Source organism: Molossus molossus, unplaced genomic scaffold (assembly GCF_014108415.1).
Source record: "Molossus molossus isolate mMolMol1 unplaced genomic scaffold, mMolMol1.p scaffold_m16_p_20, whole genome shotgun sequence".
NCBI classification, from domain to species: Eukaryota; Metazoa; Chordata; class Mammalia; order Chiroptera; family Molossidae; genus Molossus; species Molossus molossus.
This window is the reverse complement of record NW_023425356.1, coordinates 3,032,267-3,051,443: the sequence shown is the minus strand read 5'-3', so window position 1 is coordinate 3,051,443 and position 19,177 is coordinate 3,032,267. Positions and strand designations below refer to the sequence as shown.

The 19,177-nt window shown below is 40.4% G+C and overlaps 1 protein-coding gene across 1 annotated transcript in view; it reads left to right on the top strand.

The window, feature by feature from the left end:
- The window catches only part of DPYD (dihydropyrimidine dehydrogenase), a 587,465-nt gene that overhangs the window by 227,128 nt on the left and 341,160 nt on the right, over positions 1-19,177 (top strand). Inside the window, exon 9 of the mRNA XM_036272711.1 lies at positions 17,789-17,896. Coding sequence (XP_036128604.1) covers positions 17,789-17,896 — 108 coding nt within the window. The remainder of the gene's footprint in view (positions 1-17,788; positions 17,897-19,177) is intronic.

The following is a 19,177-nucleotide window of genomic DNA, read 5'->3' as shown; positions in this document are numbered from 1 at the left end:
ATCACCCCTGCCAAAATTGAGTTTTGAACTCTGAGCCTTTTACACAGCTATATCTCAATTAAAGTCTAGTAATATTTTAATTTACTTATAAATGTGCTCTCTGAGCTGATGAATGATTAACTCACTATTATTTCTTATTTGACTTGAGCATAGCATATCTCCATCCATCCATCTGTTCATCCATCCCTCTCTCTGTCTATACATCCATCCACCCATCCAGCCATCTATTCATCCAGTTATTTTATTCCTTCATTTAATACACACACATTGACCATTCCCTGTGTATAGCTGGTGTTATGATTGGCACTTTGCATATTAATTTCATTTGATCCTCACAGCAGTCTTCCAAGACAAATAACAGTATCTTAATTTTTCAAGTAAGAACGTTTGATGCCCAAAAGTGGAACTTGCCAACATTAGATTCCCGAGGATGTTCTGCTTGTCTTTGTTCCCTATCTCAGCTCTGGAAACACAGGGAGCCCTTAATGAATGTTTATGAATGAAGAAATGCATGAACTGGAAGATGTTTTACTATATCTAACACTATGTAGTGCCCACGAAGTACCACAGACACCTCTGTGTCTGTCCGTATTCTCTGTCTTACTCATTACAAAAGCTCCACTAAGGTTGGTGCTGTTGATGACCTTGTACTTGCTTCTCAGGTGAGGAACCTGTGCTAAAGGTAGTAAATCTATGTGACAAAGATACAGTAGAAAGTAGTTGAGTCGGGCATTGAACTTGGGCCTGGCTTTGTGGTCCATGCCCTGTGCTGCCATGCTCTTTTTTTGTCTACTACAGCTCTGATGTATTGAGAATGCTCAAAAATGGTTTGCTACAATGATGTTGGTGATGTAGAATAAGAAATTTTGTCCGGTATATTGAAAAAACTCTTTTATGGTAATTATAAAATTTAAAAAATATTTACCTTTATTGATTTTAGAGAGAGAGGAAGGGAGAGGGAGAGAAAGATAGAAACATTGATGAGAGAGAACATCGATTGGTCGCCTCCTGCACGCCCCCCACTGGGGATCGGGCCTACAACCTGGGCATGTGCCCTGACTGGGAATCAAACCGGCGACCTCTTGGTGCATAGATCGACGCTCAGCCACTGAGCCACACCAGCCGGGCTAATTACAAAAATTTCAAATGACAGTTGCTTATCTTTGTAAACCCCTAGAATACCGTGTAGTCCCTCTACTTTTAATGATGAAATACCCTATTGTTATCTTTGTAGAAAAATAAGACTGTCTGCATGTGTGTGTAAGCCATGACTAAATGTGTGTATGTGCATAATGACATAGGCGTGGGGAGAGTTACAGACAGACAGAGATACAACTCTTTGTCACGTCAGAGTCTATTTGGTTTGAAAGCCTCTACAGTGTACCATGTCCCTGAATATGTGCTTTGGAAACAGCTAACCATGATTTTAATAAATTATGTATTTTTTTCTTTAATTGCTTAAATATAAAGGTTTTCGCATGAAGAAGTTTGGCACAAAATTATCTTGATAAAGAAATTTGAAATAGAAAAGGTGACATCACCTTAAATCCTGTAGCAGTGAAGCCACCGTGGTCTGTTTCTGTAGTCAGCAGTCCAGTGTCCACAACGGTATTGTGGTTTCTTAACCCCGCGTGAGCAACTTGTCCAGCCTTTTGTCTGTCCGCGGGGGCCCTGGAAGCAGGAGGGTAGTGAGGAGCAATGATAGCGCAGATGCATTCTTTCCTGGGCTGCCAGTTAAATTAAAGCTTCCATCCCCACTGCAGACGCAGATCTATAGTCTCTCCAGATGAATCCAGAATCAGGAGTCTGCATTCTTTGATCCGTGGTCAGGAGATTAAAATTGATCATTGGCCACACAAGGGAGTCAGCTACAGCATCACAGCTCAATGTGGTCAACGAGGACAGCACTTACCTTCTGTTCTCCTCAACTGTGCACTTACAGGTTACAAATATGATCGATGCCAGGTCATCTGAGGCTGAGGGCAGGTTGTGTGACTTGAGAATATTTTGCTGTGTTTAGAGGAGAAAGCTATGAGCCCTGGTAGCAGCTGGGACAGGTATAGTTTACATTTGACAAATGAAGATTTATACTTTTTTTGAGCTGGCAAAACCCTTCATGTAGAAATAATGAATGAAAATTTGATAGTTGATTTAACATAGGTCAAATGACTTGCAGTGAAAGAAGGAAAAATAATGCTTTAATTATTACCCTTTCATCAAAGTGAATTGATGATAGGTTTGTCATTGAGGATCTGCTGGAAGAGCCTTCCCAAGACATCAGGTGGATCTGAGTAGGCATGGTGTACTTAGAGCCATTTGAAAATGGAGCGTAGGTGGGAGGGTGTGTGAGTAATTACCTACTAATCTTTAAAGCATGTGTGTGTTTTTTTCCTTTCTTTCTTGTGAATAAAAACTACTGTATTAACATTTAGAAAATGTAAGGCACCACAGATCATTTTATGCTAAATTTTCAGACTAGGTTAGGCTTTTTTCTATTCTTTAATAATAAAGATTTTATATGCACATATGCATAACCAATGGACACAGACAATAGCTTGGGGAGAGCAGGAGGGGGGTGGGAGCAGGGAGGAGGGATCAGTTGAGAAAAATGGGGGGACATCTGTAATACTTTTAACAATAAATATTTTTTAAAAAGATTTATATGTTATCCTCAATATATATTTTAGGTAACAGAGGAAGAAACACTGTGAGAGTTTTGACTGGATTAAATCTGGCCTTGGTACTAATTAGCTCTGAGATTTTAGAAAGCTAATTTTACTGCCATGAACCTCAGTTTGCTCATCCGTAAATGGTCACAAAGATATCTGGCCCATCCTGGCCGGTGTGGCTCAGTAGTTGAGAGCTGACCCATGCATCAAGAGGTTGCGGGTTTGATTCCCAGTCAGGGTACATACCCAGGTTGTGGGCCCGATCCCCAGTGGGGGGCATGCTGGAGATGGCCAATTGATATTCTCTCTCATCGATGTTTCTGTCTCTCTCTCCCTTTCCCTTCCTCTCGCTCTAGAATCAATAAAGAAAAAAAAAATTAAAAACAAAAAAAGAGATCTGGCCCAGCCTGGCCGGAGTGGCTCAGTGGGCTGAGCACTGGCCGGTGCACTGAAAGGCTGCTGGTTCACTTCCTGGTCAGGGCACATACTGGGCTGCAGGCTTGATCCCCAGTCGAGGAGCATAGGGAAGGTAACAATGTTTCTCTCTCACATCGATGTTTCCCTCTGTCTCTCTACCTCTCTCTTTCTCCCCACCTCCCCACTTCCTCTCTCTAAGCATGTCCCCAGGTAAGGATTAAAAAAAAAAGAAAAGATATCTGGCCCATAATGTTGTTGTGGAGCTCAAATATTCAAGTATTTTTCAGTACTAGAACACTCTACAAATGTAAACTGTTAAAATATGTATTATTCCCAAGGTTCTAGGGAATTGAGCCTATGTGTAGAGAGTCAGTGGTGAACAGATCCGAACTACACCCTCTCTCGTCTTTGTGGTCTTGGAGCACGTTGGCGAGACAGCACTCGAGGGTTCGGATTGGTCCACAGGGCTGTGACTCAGCTGGCTGGTGCAGTGGGCGCTGATGTTCGCTCTGCGTGCCTGCTCTAAGCAGCAGAGCTTGGGCTTAGCGTTAGAACAGGATTTTTAAGAACACTGACAGTATTTACAGTGCTGCAAAATGGCCCTGAAACCATGTCAGAATGGAAATCACCTGTTCAGAAACTGGACAAAAAATATCAAAGCATTGATGGCTCAGTTTATTAAACCAAAGACGTTTGGGGTAGAATTCATGATTTTACATTGACTTTTAAAAGTGAGATTTTTATTGATCCTGGCAAGATACATGCTCTAAATACTGTGGTTCAGGTGCTTTTGAATATAATTTAAATTTTGCTCATGTGTGTATTGGATCGCTCATAAGGGATTTAAATTATTCCCAAAAAGCAACCCAGAATTTCAATATGATCTTCCTGATACTCCACCATCCACTGGAACTGTTACTATGCTTCTTCACCTCGTAGTAGGAAAGAGAAGACGAGACTGCCTAGGTAATGAACTCCCATTACAGTGAAATTATTTTCAGTTACTGTTAATTAAATCTCATGTCTGTATAATGCTTGATGATTTAATAGTTTTTGACATAGCTCAGGGGAGGGAGACTGAGGCACAGGGAGGCAGGCTGACGGTGAGTAGGGGAGGGAACGGAGCAAAGCGAGGTGGGGACCGTTCATTTCTCCTGCTCTGGGGCTTTGGCTAGTCTTGCAGGGTCACCCCCACATGAATGTGCCCTTCTGTGGGATTTCCAAATCTGGTGGAGGTAGACAGTAATTCAGAGCTTCAGCTTTGACACAAATCTTGGTGTGTGCGAGAAGCCCCTCCACAGGCTGTTTTTAGTCAGACATGTAGCGAAGTTATTCCATTTTGTATTATCCACTCAGAGTTTAGTTAATGCGGAGTTTCCACTGTTACCTAAGTCTTTACCACATGCTCTCACTTGTTTATGGAACATAATGAACAAAATAAGCTGATGATCAAAATAGATCCAGAGATGTGGAAGTAGGAAACAGACTGACAGACCTCGGAGGGAAGGGGGTTGGAGGGAAGAAATAAACCCAAGAGCTTACAAGCATGGATGCACAACCAGTGGACACAATCAACAGTGTGGGGAAGGCAGGAGGGGAGTGGGAGTGGGGAGAAGTGGGTCGATGGGGCAAAAAAGGGGGACATCTGTAAGACTTTCAACAATAAAGATTTTTTTTAAAAGCACTCTAGTGTGAATATATTCTCTAATACTGGTTCCTGGGAAGGCACAGGTATAGTCCTCGCCTGGCTGAACCTGTCTCCACGCTTCTCCTGGCATTGCTGCTGGAAAACCTCTTCCGCTTCCCCTCATGTAAATTGCTTCTCATGGTTACAATCCATGGATTTCTGTTCCCTTGTTTTTTAGTCTGTCTCAATAAATTTCCTTTAGTTATATTGTTTCTAAAATTAGTTATAGGTCTCTGGCCTTATACTATACTTAAAATTCAAGAAGGCTGAGTCCTATATTCAAAAGTATCTTTAAACACTTGTTTCTTGGTGATTTATAATGTACATTATTATGTACTGGATATATATGTTTCAAATTTTACATCTATTTTCTTCTGCAGACAAGAATGTCTGAATTCATACCTCTCTTCTCCTGGCTTTCTCCCCCCACCTCACCAACCTGACCACAGTAATCCCTCTTCAGTGTCCACTCGGCTCCTCTTCCTCTCTCTTCCTTTAAACATTGGCATGTTCTCCAGGGCTCCACCCTTGATCTTCTCTTCTGTTTACTGTGTGTGCTCTCTCTGGGATTACTCCTTAGCATTCACAGCTATCTGTGCCATTTCTTTGGTGATAATTTTTAAATCTGTTTGTCCAGACCAGATTTCTCTCATGCTTCAGACTTGGGTGTGTGTTATCTAGAGGAAAACTCTTTTGGATGTCCCACACCCCATTAAACATGTCCCAAATGAAACCATGCCATTCCCAGTTTGTTCTCTTCCTCTGCTGTCCTGGACCACAGTCGGGTATACCACTGTGGAGGTGCCCACCAAAACCAAAGGGCCCTCAGCATGACCATCCCTTTCCCTCTACTCCTGCAGCCACTGGGTGCCCAACCCTATGGAATTAACTCCTAAGTATCTGAAGGGTATGCTTTTCTCCTATACCCCCACTGTTAGTATCTTAGTGAATCCCATGAAAGTTACTGTAATAGGTGAAGGAAGTAAAAAGCATGTCTAGGAAATCCAGAGACTGGTTTTAAATGCTATGCCTAGAATGTCTTTGAAGCATTAACATTTTATTCAAAGTTGCATTTCATTCCTCAATATCTTCATATCTGTCTTCATGTTAACACCATAATTTTCATGACTTCTCTTTGGGTGAAAGAGTTGCCCCAGGAGGGTAAACTGTGTTTATAAGGTGTTAATGGGGTTACTAGTACCCAGGTGGAGAAGCACAGGTCAGTGTCCTTCTCAGAATTCATGGAGCACCCTGGCCGTGATCCCTTCCTTCCCTCTCACTGCTTGCTAACCATCGACACACACTTCCACCAACTTGTCCTTGCTCCTACTCAGAGCTGATTGTATCCTCTCCCCGCAGTTCTCTTCAGTGTGCATTCCACACTCCTCGCTGTGGCTTGCGTGGCCCATATGGCCTAGGACCTGCCTACCTGTCAAATTTCAGATGTCACTACTTCTTGCCCCCTTCTATCTGTTCCCCTGACCACACTCTAGTTCTAGTGGATTGAACTCTTACCCCATCCTGCCTTTGCTCACCTTTGTTCATTCTTCCTCTTTTTCTACTAGAAGCATTCATCTTTCAAGACTCGGTTTGGGTGTGATTGTCTGCAGTCCAGGTGACAGGTGCTTTGGAAGCATTCTGAGCACTGGCCTGTGTTTCCCTCGATCAGAGAACAGACCTTGCTTCTAACTTTCGGATTACATGACCTTGAAGTTATGCATCTGCATATCCCTAACACCTATATGTTGGCTAGCACATAGTAGGCTCTCAATAGGTATTAATGAATGATTGGTAAAATAAAGTAAACATTTTACGATTTCTATTTCCAACTGATCTTAATCACAGCTGGGCCCTGGCCAGTGTGGTTCAGTGGGTTGGAATGTCGACCATACACCAAAAGGTTGTGGGTTCCATTCCCAGTCACGGCACATTACCTAGGTTGTCGGTTCGATTCCTGGTGGGGCACGTACTGGAAGCAACTGATCGATATTTCTCACATCAGTATTTCTCCCCCACCCCCCCTTCCCTGTCTCTCCTTTCCCCTTTCTCTAAAATCAATAAATATATCCTCGGATGGGGATATTTAAAAAAATCACAGCTGGTATACAAATCTAAAAGTGGAACATGATAGAATATGTTTACATTTGGCTTTTTTATGTAATGAAATTTCAGAACTAGATATGTAACGAGTATACATTGAACCTGCCAAGTTTTATGTGGTTAGTTGCTAACATTTAAGGAAATTTTAACTGACACTAAGTTTAGATAAACTGTAGTTTTGTTATTGGTATGGTGTTTTATACTAAAATTGTGTTAAATACCAATGAAGGTACAAGTGTAAAAATAATAGTATTTTTTAAAGTTTAAAATACTTAAAAGCTAATTCATTTATTAGAATTTGTCATATGCCAGTCACTGAGCTAAACAATGATCATATATTGAGATATATTATCTCATTAATCTCCCTGCAAGGCAGGTTTTATAGATAAGAAAATTGAAACTTAAAATTTAAATAACTGATTATGCAAAGTTGCACAGCTAATCTTTGGTGGAATAGTGACATGAATGCAGGTATGTCTGATGTCAAAACTATCACTTGCCCTTACGCCAGGATGGATATACATCCCAATTCTGCTACAAGCTGGTATTCATTCTTGACATAGTGATTGGCAGGTGTGGATAATCACATTGCATTCTGGCATTTATGACCACACTCTCTGAATTTGGGATGGCATTTGGATAAATGGTGCAGTGTAATTGATTTAATCTTGGTGAATGTAATTCTTTGTCCACTGTGAGTCACAGGTTCCTCTAAGATTGGAATGAAAAGTGAAAACCCTCTGCACACATACACAGTGAAGTGCATACAATACATTTTTGATCGTCTTGGGTTCCTTGAAAAACACAGGCAAGGTTCAGACTCTGCTTCTAGATAATCTACCTATTCTGTGGATGAACAAACAGGTTCAAGAAGGTCAACCACATGTTTCTGACATTGTTGAGCATGTCTGTCCATCAAGAATGTCTTTTGAAAAGTGATTACTTTGTGGAGTTTTCTGAATTCCCAGAAACAGATTCTAATTTCAAGACTCTTACTCAGCAACAAGTCAGTAATACTAAGTATATTCCACGTATATTTAAGCACAAAAATAATTTATTTTTCTTATACATATTTTTTTAAAAAGAAATCTATTAAGGTAAATATTTTCTTGTAAAATTTATAAAATTATAGTTGTGATTTAGAGTAAGATAAATTTGCATAGACGTATCATTTAAGTATAAGAGGAAATGCATAATTAAGATGAAACGACACTGAGTTGGGAATATCATTGCAAGACAACAGAGTTAGCGGGTAGCATAACCAATTTCTATGATTGTGAATTGCTCTTTCTACCTGTAAAATTAAGTAGTTACAACAATATAGAGCTATATCATATCATACTATTACCCCAGTAACAGATCTATAAAGAAATGAGTTTTTGTGACTCTTCTCTTTTTAAAGATGAGGAAACACAGGTTTAAAGTTTAGTAACTTGGGCATGAACTTATAGTGAATAGCTGGTAAGTAACGGATTCAGAATCCACTACAGGCCTTCTGACTGTGAACCAAGCATCCCTGCATCGCTTCACAGAGGTGTCTGGTGTGAAGTCCCAGGGAGGAGAGAACAAGCTCCCGCAGCTTGGGAGTCTCCAAGCACATTGGGTGTGTGGTCTTTGCTTGGCAGCTGCCACTTGCTTCCTGGGCTCGCATTGTCCAGTTTGCAGAGCTCTGAGCACCCGAGATTACATGCGTAATTCAAATCCATGACCCTAACTCTTGCATTGTTTCACCTCTTTGCATTCCAAGACTGGAGCTAAGATTAACTTGGCTTTCAAGGGAACAGTTTAAGTGCATTATCTAAACGCATGTTATGTTAAATTATCATTGCATCCAGTTTTTGATGTACAGAACACGCTAGTCTCACAATATAGTTGTAAACTTCACTGGAACAATTACAAATGAGGGGGTTATCCATGCATGTAGTTAAGAATGTATTTGAATAAAAAATGTAGAAGTGCAATTTTTTAAAATACCTTTGAGAAAGTAACTAATACAACACAATGAGTGTGTGATTAACACAGTAGTAATGCCTCTGAGATTCTGTCCTCAGAGGAGTCTTCCCCCTTCTACAGAATGTGTGTTTACGGCGGCACTTTAACGCTGTTTCCTGCTGTGCAGCTCACTAGACCATGTTTTTAGGTGGCTGCTTGAAGGTTTTTTCTGTTATGTATGTCGATGGAGATAAGTGTTTTAATTACTTTTTTAATGTCTGTGCTTTTGTATTTTTCTCTCTTCTTCCCTTTTATTTCCTGCTGTCTAGATTACTGCCTCATCTCCACAGCAGGCGGCTGTTGCAGATTTGTTTTCTTTGTGAGCCTGGTAGATTTATTTGTAATATAACTGTTCCCTTTTAGTATTTTATTATTAATGATTTCTTTACTTTGGAATGTAGTATACTTGCATAGTCCTAAATAGTAATTTCCTAACACCATCTAGGAATTCCAATCATTACGAAAAAATCTTTGCCTGAGGCATATTGTTTGATTTTTTTTTTTTCTTTTGGCTTCACAATGTGATGATTAAAATGTAAGGAAATTGTTTTATAGCAAAAGCCAAATGAAAATGAGAAAAGAGGAGGGAGGGGAATAAAAAAAAAAAAAGGCCCAAGTAAATCATACTCTAATAAATAATGCCAAATACCAAAGGAATGGATCGATTTTGTGACAATAACAGGAAATCACAGCAAACATATTTTTTTCTAGAAGATGGATTTAACAAGATCTTATGTTCATTTAAAAATTTTTAATTATTAAAGTAACTTCTAATTATGGGAATATTGGAATATTACAAAAGCATAAAGAAAACTACCTTATATTTTGTCTGCCCAAGATTCTGTCATCTTGGTTGTTTTATATGTCCCTTTATATAGAGGAACAGCTGCTAAGATAGTTCCTGAGTATAGAAATTATTTATCAGGAAAGTAAAATACACTCAAGGATATTTTGCCCATCTTGGAATTCTTGGGCATCGTTCAATTAATTAAAATACAGTCTCTATATTTTTTCCAAATGTGTAACTGAAATAAAAATTATAAGACCAAAAAGGGATAGTAAACCCCATCCTCACTTTATTATATGAAATTGCTGGATATTTGGTTACAGGTGAACAAGTTCTACAGAATTTCATCTCCTTAGATTATCTGTTACAGTGATTAACACAGTTTTCTTAACGTGTTTACATTGTTCCTCACCTGTGCATGCTCCACATGGAGCTGGTGTCAAGTTCTAATTGGAAGTTCCATGACCCAGTCTCGTCGATGTAGCAGGACTGTGTATCTTTTCTACAGGAAGTTATAAAAGTGCACTGGAATACATTTTTAACGTAACTGTGGAAAAATTACCATCTTTGGTTATTTTATCTTTCTTCAGTGCTTTTTAAATTTTATCATGTTACAAATTAAGTACGAACAGACCTTATTTCAACATCTATCACATGTTTAAAATTGCGTGGATGCTCAGCACTTCTCTTGGTTCTAGACTTCATTATTAGACGTTTCTGAGTGCAGAGAAAAGTACCTTATGTAATGGGAAAAAATGTGATTTGAGATGGTGACTCTATTCATCACATTTTGTCTTGTTATGCTCTGACCGATTGTGTAATGCACACTGTGAATGTACGTGGTCACATTGAGAGAGAAAGTAGACAGTAGTATATGAAACAGATGTTTAATGGGGATTTGAAAAAATCAATAAAATGGATACTGTTGTGATGCATGGTGATCTGATTTCATGTGTGTTATATCGAATCACTTCGTTCTTTCTGAATTCAGGCCGAACACTCAGGACTAAGCGTGCTCTCTATGGGGGTACTGGGGAAAAGATGGGGAGTTATATTGGGAAGAGAAGCACAATTGGGCATCATTTATCTGTTCTCTTTCTAATCAATACATAGGTCTAGAATTATAACCGATATGGCACTGTTGTCCCTTGGAAATAAGATATAAATCCTTTGAATCATATAAGTGATCGCTAAGTGACAGATGAAGAACTTTCTAACCCATTGAGGCATTTTGGAACGTTCAGGCCCTTGAAAGGAGTATTTCACTTCTGTATTGTAACCCGAGTGTTTAGGCGTGACAGAGGAAGCGTTTGCCTTTCCCATTAGGTATTGGTTACGTACGCATATTAATAGATACATATATTAATGCTTTTATACCTACATTTACACTGCTTGTATACACCCATTTTTTTGTACTTATTTTTTTATCTTTATTGTTGATAATATCATAGATGTTACTCTCTTTTTTACCTCATTGGCCCTCACTTAAATGGCTTCTTGTAATTAATTGCAATATCTTTTGTCTTCGAAAGTGTTTACTATGAATCTTTTTATCATGTGAGTCTTTATTTTCCATAGTTTTTATATTTTCCTCAAGACAGCAATAATGACTGACATTTGAATATTTCTTAGAGTCACCGGTGTTTTCGTGTGCCCATCTCTCGCTGGTTCAGGCAGGGCTATCTTCATCCCAAAGTCAAGGAATGTGGGTGCCATGGTAGTGAGTGATTTTACCAATGCAGCAGAAGAGGGGAACAGTGAGACACGTCCCCGGTCCTCCTCTCTCCTGGGCCCATGCTCCCTGAAGCTCGATGCCACCCCACTCCAATGTGAACGACAGTAAACATCAAGGCGTCTTCATCTTGCTATTTCCCGGTCCTGAGGTCCATGTGGTTCGGGACCATCGTATTCTGTAGAACAAACGAGGTCAGAGGACCCTTGTCTGGCCACAGCCTTGTAGTCAAGCCAAAGATGCACAGTTCTCATGGACTCAACTCCCACCCTGTCCAGCACTGACCACTTACATGTGAGATCATATCAACTGTGTATATATCATGGATTAGATGAGTGTTTAATTTACGTCTTTCCAAATGTGTCATTTCATTAAATCAAACCAAGGCTTTCCAGGAGAGGATGAAAATGAAAAGAAACATTACTTCACATCTATGCAGAGACCTTTCCATACATCATATTTGTTTTATTCTCCTAACAATAATATGATGAGGTGGCTGCTGCTCAGACAGATAGTTGACTTGCCCAAGGCCATGATAGCTCATAGGTGCCAGAACTAGAATGTTAATGCAGAAAGTCTGACTTCAGAGATTCCACTTTTATTTAATACACTCTTACTTACAAATAGTTATAGAAGTAAGTCATTGGCATGAAGGCATTTTTTAAAGATTAAATAAACAAAAATAAAGAAAGATGGCCATACAGGGATATTTCTTTAACAAAGTCACGGGTGCATCGTTGTGGCCCAGGGCCCGATGTCCCTCCCTGAGTCTATTTAATGAGTCTCTTTCATCTGTAATTTTAATATTCTTCTGCATGCACCACTGGTCCCCAAACCAGGCTTAGACCACGAGGACTGAGACCACATGGCATGCTTTCTTCTTGGAGACCTAAGATGCAAAAGTTCTTGGAAAAGTAAGAAGTGCAGGACATCGCCACTGGCTACCTGTGGCTGGGTGAGGAGCGACCTGCTCAGGGGTCCTGTCTCCTAACATCTTCTTACAGAAGCACAGGTGTGGAAACCAGGAGTGGGTGTGCCTGTAGGGGGAGCTCGTGTCCCAGGGCCCTACCCCTGCTGTGAGCCACAGGCCTATGCCAGGAGCCCTTCCCCAGGATTGTGAGAACCTCCCCAGTGACAGGTCTGTGGGATCACTGTCTTTCCCAGGATGGCTCAGCTGTCACTCAAGTGACGTCTCCTAGAACGAAAGGCGTTGCACCAATGCTTGCTCAATCCCATTAACACTGAGTCAGTGACCCGGGAAAGGAGCACAGGCAGACATCATGAAACCTGAGACGTTCCTGCACAGGTCCTGCCACAGCCACGAGGACCCGGCTTGGGAAGCAAGCTCCTTCTCTGTTACTTGCTAGGCACAGCACGAGGCAGGACATCTGCTATCTCATCCATGCTAATGAAGTGCGCACAGCCTCTTATGAGCACGCAGAACCGACATCGCACCACTGTCCCGTGTCATGGAGCTGCTCCTGAGGGGGGAGGTGCTTCGCAAACCGAGTAGGGATACATATTTCAAAGAATATCAAACATTGGAAAGTAACCAGCACATCCTGAGGGATGCACATAAGAAGGAAAGCATTTCAGAGAGGAATTGTACTAGAGAGAAATCACAAGACGGGGCCACAACCCAGGGCGGCAGCAGCCTCTCTGCCACCAGGTCAGGACAGGGCCACACACATTCTGGCCTGTATGCAGTACTGTAGCCTTCTAGCAAAACCCAGCACTGGACGCGGAATGATTAATTTAGAGGCCACTTGTTATGGAGCATCACATTGTAACAGGCTTAATTCTAACCTCTCCATGACGGGGCATCGCTTTGAAGTCAAGGCGACCATTCGCAGGCAGAAGCCGGCCCTGCTGCCCAGCAGCTCTGAGGCCGGCCCGCGGCCCGCGCCCAGCTTCCTCCGTCCGAGGTGCGGTCAGACCGAGCTGCCTCACAGACCCTCGTGAGAATTAAATGAATGTGTGCGTTAAAAAGTCACCTATAGGCCATGCATGTGGAACAGTGCCTATAATAAGTAATCAATACATGTTCAGTTAGATTTTCTGCCATATAAGCAAAAATTTTGTGTCTTTCTTTCCTTTTGGAGAACTAGAAAATGATCATTTTTTAGTGGTTCTTAAGGTGGTGTTCCTTTGTGTAAGTACATATTGAAACATCAGTCTCGGTGCCTATTCGAGGGGAACGAAGGAACTACCTGGATTTCTTGAAATGAAATATACCGTGTCCATGCCAAGCTGCTGTGTTTGTCAAGTCTTCGTCAATTCCTCTTCATTCACAAACCTCCTCCTTCCTGCTGAAAGGTGAATTTAAAAAGTCATTTCGGTGTCATTTTGAAATCATCGTGGTGTGGACACGTACCTTATTTATTAATATGCCACCTCCTCTCAGGGAAATCTTCCTTTGATAGATGGGTATTTGCAAGTCCCATTATCTTTCATATTTCACTTACAGATGCTTCATTTTTCTTTCTTTGTAGCACTTTGTTTAAATTTGCCAAAGTTTAATACTTTACACTCATTTAAGCTTTATTCTTTCCTTGACATAGATGTGAAATTTGAAAAAAAAATTGATAAACTTCAGAATGCATAAACTTATTTTGACCTTAATAGCTAATATTTATTGAGCACTCAACAAGTGGCAGGCCTCAGCGCTACATAAATATATGGAGCTTCGTCGCTATGCATAGAGAGATGTGTAAGTAGATGTGCATAGTTATATAGATAGGTATAGACATAGGTACAGATATTATCAGAGATTAAGGAACTGTTTCCACAGGATGGATGATGGATGGATGGATAGATAGATGATTGATAGATAGATAGAGATATAGATGATTTATTTCAAGGAATTATCTTAAGCAATTGTAGGAACTGGCTTACTCCAAAATCTGTAGTTCAGGCCTGCTGACAGACAGACTTTCTTCTTCCTTGGGAAACCCCAGTTTTGTTCTGAGCCTCCCCAGAAGTTGAAGTAATCTCCTTTACGAAGACAACTGATTGTAGCTATTAACCACATCTGGACATTTTCTTCACCGCCACCCCTAGGCTAGTGTTTGATCGGATAAGCTGACACTCGAGCCTAGCCAAGTACACCTAAAACTAACCATCATGGGAGCTGCCACAGGTCACACCCATGTCTGCCTGATGCCGGGGACCCTGTTCCGTCAGCCCAGCGTCATGGGCGGCAGGAGGTGGGCTTCTCAGCCAGCGAGGCAATTCTGCCAGAGGGCTGGTGAGGAGAGCTTTGTGTCTGTGGGCGCGAGGGGGGCCTGTCCCCAGTTGGGGGAGAAGGGCCCGATGGACCTTGGGGTCCTAGGTGTGTGTGACCAGGGCTGTGGCTAAGTCGACAGCAAGGCTGCCCGTCGTCATGGTGCTTCCAGGCCCTGGCTCACCCCCTCCGTAAGCCAGAGCGCTCCACCCTTCCATCTCACGGCACACAGGCTAGCTCCTAATTCCACGGCACACCGAGAATACATGTGTTGCCAATTTCACACACACCACAAAACAAGCATAATTTTGTACTCACCCTGGATGGTTATTGTGTTGGCTGTTGTTATTATTATTATTTTTTGACAATCCAAGGCAAAAGAGGTCCAGTGCCCCTCAGAGTCAGGAATTGCATGTTTTAAAAATTCTTGCTGCACGCAGGTTGAAAATCACTGCCTGAGGGCAATACTCAGAGGTCAGAACGAGTGACCGGCGCCCTGGGATATTTACGGTAGGGGCCTGACCTAGCAAATGTTAAGTTCCTAAGTTCATTACCGGGATAAATGCAGAACGGGGTGAAGCACAGGAATCTGAGTTGTCCTGTCTGAGTGTTGATCCAGGTGAAAAAATGAAATTTACATTTTACCCAAGCATTTTTCTTGTGCAATAATCCTTGCAGGAGAGGAGAAGTCACCTCTTTGGGTCTGGCTCTGTGTTTGATACGAATGTCTTTCTTTAGACAAGTTATTTTAGCAGTGAGTCCAGAAAACCATCTCCGCCTTCTTAGTGGTGGGCAGCCAGCCAGCTCAGATGCCCGGGGAGCAAAGGAGGATCTCGGACTTCACTGCCTGCAGACCTGCATCTTATTGCCGCTTCATTCTCCGGGTCCTGTTTTGGATCTGTTTTAAAGGGTTTGGCTTATCGTATCACCTTGAAATTGCATAGCCCTTTGGGTTGTTTTTCTTGTTTGTTTATGTTTTTTTAACAGGAAAATGAAGAGCTATGAAACATATGCTATCTCATAGTATAGTAATACGGCAGGGGAGACAATTCCTTATTTAAATCTTAATTCTAAGCATGGCATATGCATATGTTGGTTTGACTAATCAAGTGTAGCTTAAACTACGGTCATTTTTTAAATAGCTTTCAAGAAACATTGCTTTGTCATTAGAGTTTTCAAGTACATTTTTTATGTAACTGTAACCACCCCCATCTCAGACTTTGTAAAAGAGTTACATAAATAAGCACACATTTATGTAATAGTTTCCATGTTACAAATATACCTGAGGACTATCTCTCTGTCAGAAAATGAAGAAATAGGCTTATCCCCATTTCACTTATAGAGAAGCCAAGGCAAAGGCAAATCAAGTGATTTGCCTCACCTTCCTAGATAATTAAGATACTTTAAAAAAACAGTCTTACAATTATCTATGAGGAAAGGGCAAACTTCTTGGGGGAGAAAATTGAGGGGCTGCTGGACAGGGAAGAAAAATGTTTGATTTAATGTGAAGGGACCACAGAGGTTTATTGCTGGTTACACACTCAGTCCACAAGCATCTGGATTCAGATCAGACATGGTGCCTCCCTGGTCTCATGTGACCACAGTCATTCTTGGGCCCTGCTTATTACTGTGTCCGCTGGCAACTACCTATCACCCTTTATTTCAATACAAAATAAATCCTTCTCTCTCTAGAATGACCCATTTGTGGCATGGAATGGGTTTTGGATAGTAAATAAAATCAAACTATAAATGTTCCCCAGCCCTCATGGAACTGAGGTGAATTAACTCTCCACTTTCCTGCGGTGAGGTGGTTGCTATCGTATTTGCTTTGCTTATACCTTGAAAAAAATGTAGCCTGCTATTCAGTTTCTTTCCCAAATTTCCACAATGATTTTCTAATTATATAATTGTTACGTGCATGTTGTAGAAAATTTGGAAAATAAGGAAATAATGAAAAAATAGAGTGTATATATTCCCACCACCAGAAGTGATCATTGTTTATGTATCCTGTTTTCCAAAACTTGGCTCCTACTAGACAGTGTTTTATATCTTGCTAGTTCATTTAGCACTATATTTGGACTACAGTCTGATACCACACTTTTCAAATATTCGTTTTTACGGCATTTTGTTCTCTTGTCTTTGTTAAAGTGAGACTAATTTACTCATTCTGTGGGCATTCTGGTATTCCTCCGTCCTATGTGGGGTTTTTTTCTCTATTTTTTAAAAAAATGTTTGCATTAACCATTTTTGCACACTAAACCTTAGTTTGCATGTCTTAGTGTTTCCTTAGGATAAATTAAAAACTGTTTTCTAGAAACTGAGCACTAACTGGTTTGTCTGTCAAAGGAGTATAACAAACCTATCTCTGAGGTTGCCAAGTAATGTAATTCTCTTAAATCCTTTTGGTATTAGAAAAGGGGAGATCATATCTCACTGTCTTAATTCGTACTTCTTAAATGGCTAAAATAATTAGTAATTTTTTTTGTGCTTATAAGGTATTTATATTACTTCCTATCCCAATTTTTGTTGGTCTTAGTTTATGCCTCTGTTGAAAAGCTAATATTCCCTCTTGAAATTGAGAAACTTCTTTATACAGGAAAGACGTTTTATTTGTTAAAATATTCTCCTGGTGAATCATTTGCCTTGTAATTTGTTTGTACTATTTTAAATTGTTAAACCTGAATTTTTGTGCTAAAATATATTTTTTTCTTTGACATTTTTCGTCGTTTTTTGTTTGTTTGTTTGTTTGTTTGTTTTAATGATCTTCCATGTTCAGGAACTAGTCAAATATATGTTCATAATTTTTTCAGTTTTTGTGATGAGATTTTTATATTTAACACTTTATTACACCAACAATTTATTTTTAATTATGACATGAGGAAAGAATATAACCTGATTTTACCCCCTAACACTGTATGTGTGTGTCGTGTATATCCATGTTCCTGTATATGTCTGTGTCTGTGAAGGTGTGATGTGTGACATGTGCTTAGTTATGTATTAAAGGTATACTCTGAGGTCTGTTACATTGTATTATGTACATTCTTTTATGTTTATTTTCTTACAGATTTTTCCCTCTAAGAACCACATTATTTTAATGATTGCAGCTTTCTACGTTTTGAAGTATCTAATAGGAAAAGTTTCTCCTCCTGCTAATGATATTTTATAAATTTTTATTTCCTAGGTTTGCCAGAACCCAAAAAAGACCACATCTTCCAAGGCCTGACACAGGACCAGGGGTTTTATTCATCCAAAGACTTTCTGCCTCTCGTAGCCAAAGGCAGTAAAGCAGGTAACGTATAGCTCTGCCCCATGCTGCCCGTGGCGCCACACACACTCCGAGCCTATGGCGGGTCCAGGCTCGAGACATGGTTCAGATTGGTCCCTTCATAGCACTGATGTAAAGAAGAAGAAGAGCCTAATATACCCATTTGCCAGACAGTCTGCTTGCTCATCTTTCCAGTCAAGCATCATCACAAAGACTTTTCAGTCTTACATACAGATCTGAGCTGCATCATGAGAAATTGCTTCAAAGGAAGAGTCATAAACAGATATTGGAAGATGTTCTTAGAAGAAATGTCAGAGACTTCAGTTTGGGGACTAGTGTATTTAATTATTTTATTTTGACATTGGAGAAACGATCATATAATTTGTGTCCGAGCAGGCAGAAAGAGTGTCTCTTCTAGAACAGGAAATTGATGAAGTTCAGGTTAAACACTTTGATAGACACCTGGTACGTATTCTGTGTAATAATACTTCACAGACCCCAGGGACAGTCTAAAGCTGATACTGTCCTTTGCTTTGTCTAGACTGGAGTCATGTCTTAATGACACAGAAGCTGTAATATATTCTCCAAAACCAGATCATCTAAATCCTTTAAACATATATATTCTTAAAAGTCTATTCTGACATCTAATTACAAGTAGAAAAGATAAGAACTTACATTTTTCTCCCAAATTTTTAAAAAACACACCTTTCTCTATTAGATCATTTTGTAGAAGTTTATGGTTAAAGGCCCTGGCCGGTTTGGCTCAGTTGTTAGAGCGTCGGACTGCGGTCCAGAGTGACTCAGGTTTGGTTCCCGCTAAGGGCACGTACCTCGGTTGCAATTTGTTCCTGGTCCCAGTTGAGGTTGTGCGGGAGGCAGCCACCTTTCACGTCAATGTCTCTCTCTCTCTTTCTCCCTCCCCCTCCCTCCCACTCTATCTGAACAAAAATGGAAAAATGTCCTCAGGTGAGGATAAAAAAAATAATAATAATAAAAGGTGTGTGTACCACCCCCATGTTCCTCCTTCAAAGAGATCAAGACACATGTGGCATTCTAAGGAAGGTCACAGTGCAGGTGAAATATCAAGGGGCCAATTGCACAACTCCGAGTCCGGGCTCTTCCAAGAAAAACGCTTACACTCACTGAAATTATAGGCCTATGCTGTCCATGATGCCATTTCAAACATTATAGTAACTTATCAACAGTTGTATTTAATCTGATAATACACTACCACTTAAGACATAGAAAACACCTGTATTTTACCTTTTTACATTAATTTTTATATGAACATCATCTTCATATAGG